Source organism: Panthera onca, chromosome A1 (genome assembly GCF_046562875.1).
Source record: "Panthera onca isolate mPanOnc1 chromosome A1, mPanOnc1 haplotype 2, whole genome shotgun sequence".
Classification (NCBI taxonomy): Eukaryota; Metazoa; Chordata; class Mammalia; order Carnivora; family Felidae; genus Panthera; species Panthera onca.
The window spans coordinates 218,622,141-218,630,681 of NC_138339.1; the positions used below are offsets into that span (position 1 = coordinate 218,622,141).

Here is an 8,541-nt window from a genome sequence, read left to right on the forward strand (position 1 = left end):
TATAAATTTTTTGTAGGTGTCAAGAAATAAAACCAGAAGAAAGAAGTATGATCTTTGTCACAAAGTGCCCATGTGATGAGTGTGTACCTTTAATTAAAGGTGCAGGCATAAAACAAATCTATGCAGGAGATGTAGATGTTGGAAAAAAGAAAGCAGACATCTCTTACATGAGATTTGGGGAACTTGAGGGTGTTAGCAAATTTACAGTAAGTAGATACACATTTTTTTCAAGTATACTTTCTATTATATTGTTACCTACCCTGCTGAATATTTTTAGTTAGTGATTCCCATGCTTTTAAAGACTTTCAACAAACTATTATCACTGAGTTTATTTTTATGTGCAACTACTCATCTAATTACAGATTTTCAGCTTAGGATCTCTGTTTTATGAATCGACATGTCCTTAACAAGTTGCACATTATTGACCTTACAGATCCTGAATTGGTGGACCCTTTAGTGCCACCTGGTGGCTAACAAAAGAAAATCCCTCACCCGCCTCTTCCTCACCCTTCTGGTTTGGAGTGGTAAATAGAAATGAAAATAGTTTAGGATTACCCAAAAGACAGGGACCCACACAAATACACACACACACACACACACACACACACGTGCACTCACGACACATTTCTCATGGGAAAAATTAGAAAAGATAGAAGGGATTTAATATTTGATGTTTCAGAAAAAGTACTGAGATACTTCATGGAAAACATAGAACTTTATTTTACTATTTAGTCTTTTAAAAAACTTTTTTTTTCTGGTTTATTTATTTTTGAGAGAGAGAGAGAGCAAGCAGGGGAAGGTGCAGAGAGAGAGGGGGACAGAAGATCCAAAGCAGGCTCTGTGCTGACAGCAGAGGGCCCAATGTGGAGCTCAAACTCACAAACCATGAGATCGTGACTTGACCTGAAGTCCGACACTCTACTGACTGGGCCACCCAGCACCAGGCGCCCCTAAAAAACTTTTTAGAAACAATCTCAAACATACAGAAAAGTTACAAAACCACTACAAAGAACTTTTTTTTTTCAGAAACGTTTGAGAGTAACTTGTTGACATGGTGGCCAGATCACTCTTGGGGCGCCTGGGTGGCTCAGTCGGTGGAGCGTCCAGCTTTGGCTCAGGTCATGATCTTGCAGTTGGTGAGTTCGAGCCCCACATTGGGCTCTCTGCTGTCAGACTGTCAGCGCAGAGCCCACTTCGGATCCTCTGTCCCCCTCTCTCTGCACCTTCCCTGCTCATGCTCTCCCAAAAAAAAAGAAAAAAAAAAAACTAAAAAAAAATGATAGCCAGATCACTCTCAAATAGTTTATTACATATTTCCTCAAATGGTAGATTCTCCTACAAAACCATGATACAGCCACAAAACTTGGGAAATTATCATTGATAATTTCATCCACAGATTCTAGCCAAAGTTTACCAGTTGTCCCAGTGTTCTATATAGCAAAAAGATCCCCTCTCCAGAATCATGTTGATTTTTAATGATAACTCTGGCATTTAATGTAACACTTATATACAAGAATTTGCGGTAGATATAAAAGGCATATAACTATTTATAAATTTCAAATTTACATTCCTGTTTGAGTCCAGAGTGCCTGGAACATATAAGGCACCAAAAAGATATGTTTTAAAGTGTCTATTAGGGCACCTGGCTGGCTCAGTCGCTTAAGCCTCTGACTCTTGGTTTCGGTTCAGGTCATGATCTCATGGTTCGTGGAATTGAGCCCTGCATCAGACTCTGTGCTTGCAGTGTGAAGCCTACTTGGGATTCTCTCTCTTCTTCCCTCTCTGCCCCTTTCCTGCTCGCTCTCTTTCAAAATAAATAAATAAAACATTAAAAAAATAATAATAATAAACTGTCTATATATGTGTATACATATACTTATATATTTATATTAAAAATTTTGGAATTATAACAGCATATTGCCTAGGTTTTGTGTGTATGAAGTATCATAACTATTTACCCTTTTTATTTTTGTCATTTATTTTTGTTTTTTTATTTCCAGTTTTATTTAAAGTTCATGATTTTTTAAAAAAAGGAGGGCCCTGAAAGAAAGGAGAGATGAGCAAGATGCCTTTTTTGTAAAAGCAAACAAAAACTTACATCCAGCTAGTCAAAGAGAAATCTCTGGTTTTGTGTTTTTGTTTTCTGTCTCTTCATTCCTCCTGAGGAGTAGAAGGAAATAGTTGTTTCACATTCTCTCTATAAAGATTAAATGACCTAGCTCTTCAGGACTGTGACAGACAGATTAAGTGAATTCTGAAATATTTTGCTTACTGGCGGATTTGAGTAGCTTTCTCACTGTAAAGACAATGAAGAGGTCAGAAGAATGTAAGATATAGGGTGAGAGAAGCAGAGGGAGGCAGGAAGACAGAGGGTGTGAGGCCCCTCGGCAGAGATGGGCCAAGACCCACAGGAGTACCCCACTCAGGTGCACACGATTCTTCTCTGTGCTCCTTCTGGTGAAGGTTAACTCTCTCCTCCTTTTCCTCCTTCTCCTCCTTTCCCTCATCTGGCCTGGTTTGCAATATTATGTAAATGACTTAAACTTCCTGGTTAGCTAAATGCCTAGGGTTTTTTTTGTTTTGTTTTTTTGTTTTTTTTTTATAAATACCAGAGACTAACATGAACTAGTATTCATTCTAAATTTGAATGTCAATAATGGTTATACTTATTTTTAGATTGTCAACAGTAGTATAGGCATGTCCAAAAAATTGATTTTTTTTAAGATTAAAGCAAATTGAAATTAATTTTGTTTGGAAAACTTGCTTTTCTCCTTGAGGTGTTACCATATACCTTGAGATGAGTGATTCTGTTCTGTGGGATTGTTGCAAACTAGGCTAGGGCTGAGCAACAGTATTTTCAAGAATAGATTTTACCAGTGTAGACCCATGTCCTTATTCAGAAAGCTTTTGTTTTCTTTCTATTTAATACATGTACATTTTTCTCTATTAGGTCATATTACTTATTTTAAATTTATTTATTTTGAAAGTAATATATGCTCATTTTAGAGGACCAAGGATGTAAAGAAGAACAGATATTTTCTTACAGCTCATAGATACTACTGTTAACATGTTGCTGTATTTTCTGTGTCATTGAGAATTCTTCAAAAATAATGTTTAATAGTTATACAATATTCTAACTTACAGATATAACTTATTTAACCATCCTCCTGTTGTGAGGCACCTAAATGGCTCCTAAGTTTCTTAAAGTTAGAAATAGTCTTTTTATGATTATCCTTAAATATAGATTCAGTGTTATTAGTTTTTACTTTTCCAAAATTAATAGATTTTAGTAGTTTGACATGTTTTGAAACATGCCTTTTTTTTTTTTTTTTTTTTTTTAAGTTCATATGTAATTTTCCACCCCATGTCAGTCCTCTTTTTCCTGGTGCTAATCCCAACCATCCCATTTCTATAGGCAACCAACCAGTTCTAGATGTCCTCCCTTTCCAACGACTTTTTTATCCATGGAAAAATGTTTGTCTTGTATCTCATTCCCCCTCAAGGATCATGATAGTTTGATGAACTCATTGATGCTTACAGAAGGCACATTGAGTTGTGCCTTTCTAGACATAGTGCCCTAATAGGCCTTTTTGGTCAAGTCATTAGTAATTCTGATGATGGGGATTTCTAGCCAAGTGAGAAGGGAAGGGCTGTGCCGTGACGTACTGATTACACTCAGTTTTTCTTCTCAGCTGCCCCACGCTTCTCGGTACTATCTGAGAACAATCAGGCTTCCCTATTTCTTTTTGAACGGTTGAGATGGAAAACTGTAATCAGAGGAGATATGGTATATGATGTGATATAACCATACTAAAAGGCAAGATTATCTTGGTCGTACTTTCTCTCTTTATATCTAAGCCTTCTCTGGCTGTTATAAGATGCCATAGGACCTAGAGATGGAATGTGGTGTGGTGGAAACTCTACAGTGTTGGGCAAACTCAGATGCGAATTCTGTTGCTGCCCTTAGTGGGCAAGTCACTGCACTTCTCTGGTCTTCTGCTTCTTTACCTTTAAAATGAAAGTAAAGGATCTTTAAAGTTCCTTCCTTCCTGGGAATGCAAACTGGTGCAGCCACTCTGGAAAACAGTGTGGAGGTTCCTCAAAACATTAAAAATAGATCTACCCTATGACCCAGCAATAGCACTGCCAGGAATTTACCCAAGGGATACAGGAGTGCTGATGCATAGGGGCTCTTGCACCCCAATGTTTATAGCAGCACTCTCAACAATAGCTAAATTATGGAAAGAGCCTAAATGTCCATCAACTGACGAATGGTTAAAGAAATTGTGGTTTAGGGGCGCCTGGGTGGCTCAGTCGGTTGAGCGTCTGACCTCTGCTCAGGTCATGATCTCGCGGTCCGTGAGTTCGAGCCCTGCGTCGGGCTCTGTGCAGACAGCTCAGAGCCTGGAGCCTGTTTCAGATTCTGTGTCTCCCTCTCTCTCTGACCCTCCCCCGTTCATGCTCTGTCTCTCTCTGTCTCAAAAATAAATAAACGTTAAAAAAAAAAATTAAAAAAAAAAAAGAAATTGTGGTTTATATACACAACGGAATACTACTTGGCAATGAGAAAGAATGAAATATGGCCTTTTGTAGCAGCGTGGATGAACTGGAGAGTGTTATGCTAAGTGAAATAAGTCATACAGAGAAAGACAGATGCCATATGTTTTCACTCTTATGTGGATCCTGAGAAACTTAACAGAAGACCACGGGGGAGAGGGAGGGAAAAAAAAAGTTAGAGAAGGAGGGAGGCAAACCATAAGAGACTCTTAAAAACTGAGAATAAACTGAGGGTTGATGGGGGGTGGGAGGGAGGGGAAAGTGGGTGATGGGCATTGAGGAGGGCACCTGTTGGGATGAGCACTGGGTGCTGTATGGAAACCAATTGGACAATAAATTCCATATTAAAAAAAAATTCCTTCCTTCCCTAAGAATATTGATTCTGATCCCAGAAGTCATATCATTCAGGGTCATTTAGGGTCATTATAGGGACTGGTTGGTATGAACATGCTTTTTTTTTTCCTTACATTTAAAAAAAATGTTTTGATATTGACAACAGGGTACTGAAATGCTGTTTATTAAATCCTTCTTAAACATACAAATAAAAGGTTTGTACCCTTTTACAGTGGCAGCTGAATCCATCAAGAACTTGTGTGGGTGAACAAAATGAGCCTGAAAGCAGAGAGAGTAAGTATTTAAAAGTCTCTTATTAAGCTTAACTTTGTTGCTAAGAAGAAAGGATACATAGTGAGTTTTAATGATCAGGTGTTTGAAATTGTGGTTGTAGATAGACCATTTTCTTTTTGCAAGTTCGATTTTTGCCATTCAAGTTGTTTTACAAACATTTGTGTATCTACTATATGCTAGATTCAATGGAAAGTGCTGGTTTATAATCAGTCCCATAGAATCTGCAGTTTAATACAAATAATCATGCACAAATTGAATATATAAATTAAATTTATATGAAAGAGTAAACAACAAGGCTCTTCTATACCAAACAAAAGCTTGCTGGACAGTTAGAAAGGACAAATGTGTATAATTAATACAGATGGCTCTAAGGCCAAATTAGAGGATATATACTTTTTTATTAGAGTAAAGGCACATTTGCAGAGATTGGTCAGACAAAGGAAATGCTCTGGTTATTTGAATAATCTAACTAAAGTCATCTCAGCTACCATAAATGAATTACTTACTAGTCTTCAAAGCTTTATTATTTGCATATTAACACAGGTATTTTTAATGTAATGTCATCTTTGGGAGATCTTGTAATTCCTTAGCCACATAATTTTGACTATGAGTTATTGCTATACAGTATTCTCTTTAAATATTAGCTATGTTATCTGTTTGGATTCTAGGTAAATGGAAGTTAATTATAATAAGTAAAAATTTTTTGATAATAACAATGATTTGATTACCCTGAAAAGTTAGGAAATATAAAGGTCTTTGTGAAAAGAATTCCTATTCTATAATTTCCGTGCAAATATCTTGATTTTCTGTGTTCTGAATTAGCTTTACTTATTCAAGTAGTGTATTTTTTATTTGCAATCTGGAAAAAAAAGACCTATCCACTCCATCTTCTAAAAAAATTAACCAGGAAAAAAAGAGAAAAAAATGCAAAGAAAAATACATGTGGATCTGATTAAAGAATGTGTATTCAATAACAGTGTTTGAGGGGGTCAATTAATAATTCCCTGTTGTTAGGGAAAGGACACAATTGGCACTAACCATACAAAAGATGAATTTATTTATCTGTGTTAAAATTAAGAACATCTGTTCATCAAACGATGTCATTGAAAGAGTACAAAGGCAAGCCATAGGATAGGAGATATTTGCCACTTAATCATCAATAAAGGGCTTGTATCTAGGATTTATTATTCCTAGATCACCAAGGAAAGGAAAACATGCTGCGGCTAGCAGTCCTGAGATTGAAAGGCGAGGTTGCGATAGGGAGGGACAAGAGCAAGGCTTCTGCTTTGTTGGCAATGTTTTATTTATTGACCTGGGTTAGGGTCACATGTTGGTTTACTTTATGACTGTTCACTGAACTGCAAGTTCATGTTTTATATATATTTTTGAACAAGTGCTTGATAGCAACAAATAATATTCCTGTCTCTTTTTAAATTTTGTAACAGCATTATTGAGGTAGAATTTGTATATCATATGTTTGCCCTTTTAAAGTACAGATTTCAGAGTTTAGTGAACCCGCTCGTCAGTAGGGCAGATACTGTACTACCAGAGTGAGTTTTCTGGAGTCTGTTCTTCAACAGTTGAGAATTTTAAGGTAAAATAAAAATGAGTGTTCCTTTTGAATTTAGGCATTATTTTGATCTTATAACCTATATGACTTTAACAAATACCCACGTATTTGAAGTGAAACTTTCCTGACATTGAGTTATTCTTGAACGCCAGATGGTGTGTTGAGACCCATACCTCCCGGTGAAGATCAGCACCAAAGCAAAAAGCTGTGTCTCGGGAACCGCTAAGAAGTCCTGTCTAGACTGCAGTGAAGCCTCAAGAACTTTTATTGCACTTTTAAAACTTTAGCCTTGTTAACTCAGAAAATAAGGATGGATTTTATGAATAACTGGAAAAAAAATTTAAGGAAGCTACTTTATTATCACCATATGAATGATGTTAATGACAATATTTTTATTTTAGATTTGTCTGTTTTCCAGAATATAGCGGTGTGGTCTTTTATTACATTAAATGAGGTAGCAATAATTTAATGAGATCAATTTAATCACCTGTTGAGGTTAATTTCTCCTTGTCTTAGCTTTACATTAGCCAATTTTTTTAGAGGGGCTGGTTCACTGGGGTCACATCTCAGCAGAGAATTCTACACCTTTTAAAAAATATTAATTCCTTCAGATTATGAAGGTGATAATTAGTAAACTGCTCCAGGGAAGTAAATGATGACCTGGCCATTTTTAAGTCGGTGTATGGCTCACCAAAAGTTCACATTTATTATACCTAAAGCTTTTTAATAATCGGAATTTAATTAGGATTGAATCCTAATTAAATCGTAATTAGGTTCATAAAAATGAAGTTGATATACATGATCCCCATTATAAAAGTATATTCCTGACAACATTCTTAATTTTCTTTTAAAACTCTTCCAATATGTAGAAATCACAATGATTTGTTGGACTAGGGTGTTATATCACTGATTTGGGATAGCAGTAGGAAGAAAATACTATTCTGAGGCAGCACTGATTCTTGAAGTCATTCACACTGCCAACTTTGGTTATGATGTTAACAGTGAAGAAATAGTCTGGAGTATTGAAACTAGCCTTTTTTGAATTCCATTCACCAATGCTGCCCATTTTTCGCTCCATACAATTAATAGAGTGTCTCATGGCTTTCAGTGGAAGGTTTTAAAAAAATTATTTGCAAACCTTAAGAATACTGGGAATCTTGAAAGTAAAATTATGGCCAGTCAGGTCAGTTGCATTCCAAATTGCTCTTTGTGAAACCTCTCAACTTTTATTTGCTGAGAAACTTTCAGGAAATTAGTCCAAAGATGAAGGTACATGTCTTGCACTTTCCTAGAGTTAGGGAGGGAGTGCATAGCCCATGGCCCAGGGGCCTGGATGTGACATCATGAGGCACATCTGCCTTGGCTGTGCAGAGATAATCAGGTTTGCCCCTGCGATCAACCCCTTCCCTTCCACGACACCACTTGGCCTCATGAGGCCTCCTAACAGAGTCTCTCAGAACTCTACACAGGAGAATCCAAATGTTGACCAATGCCCCTATTTGAACAGCAGCCCGCTTAGGTGCACTGGGAGTTCAAAGTCATCATACCAGCCAGTTGAGAAATGCCTTAAATATTGAGAGAGGGGAGGAGAGATATCCTTAGAGATAACTAAGGCGAATTTGAAAACCAGTAGTGAAGCTATTTTAAAATATTTATCAATATGAAAATACTGAGATTTGCTTACATTCTCCCAGTTGCTTCAATATATTAATTATACATGTTTAAATTCATGTTAGAATTGTTTTTTTACTAATATGTCATCCACATTTAATATTTTATAAATCAAT

At 36.5% G+C, this 8,541-nt stretch overlaps 1 protein-coding gene across 3 annotated transcripts in view; it reads left to right on the top strand.

Annotated features, from left to right (window-relative positions):
- CDADC1 (cytidine and dCMP deaminase domain containing 1) overlaps nt 1-7,228 on the top strand; it is a 46,559-nt gene extending 39,331 nt beyond the window's left edge. For 2 of the 3 annotated variants that reach the window (XM_078433813.1, XM_060637922.2), the window contains 3 exons: nt 17-206; nt 5,124-5,184; nt 6,907-7,228. In XM_078433813.1, the coding sequence (XP_078289939.1) occupies nt 17-206; nt 5,124-5,184; nt 6,907-6,980 (325 nt within the window). In that variant the 3' untranslated portion in view covers nt 6,981-7,228. Of the gene's footprint in view, nt 1-16; nt 207-1,026; nt 1,137-5,123; nt 5,191-6,906 lie in introns of those variants that run through there. The other variant, XR_013550303.1, reaches the window with a different exon arrangement.
- The last annotated feature ends 1,313 nt before the right edge of the window (nt 7,229-8,541 follow it).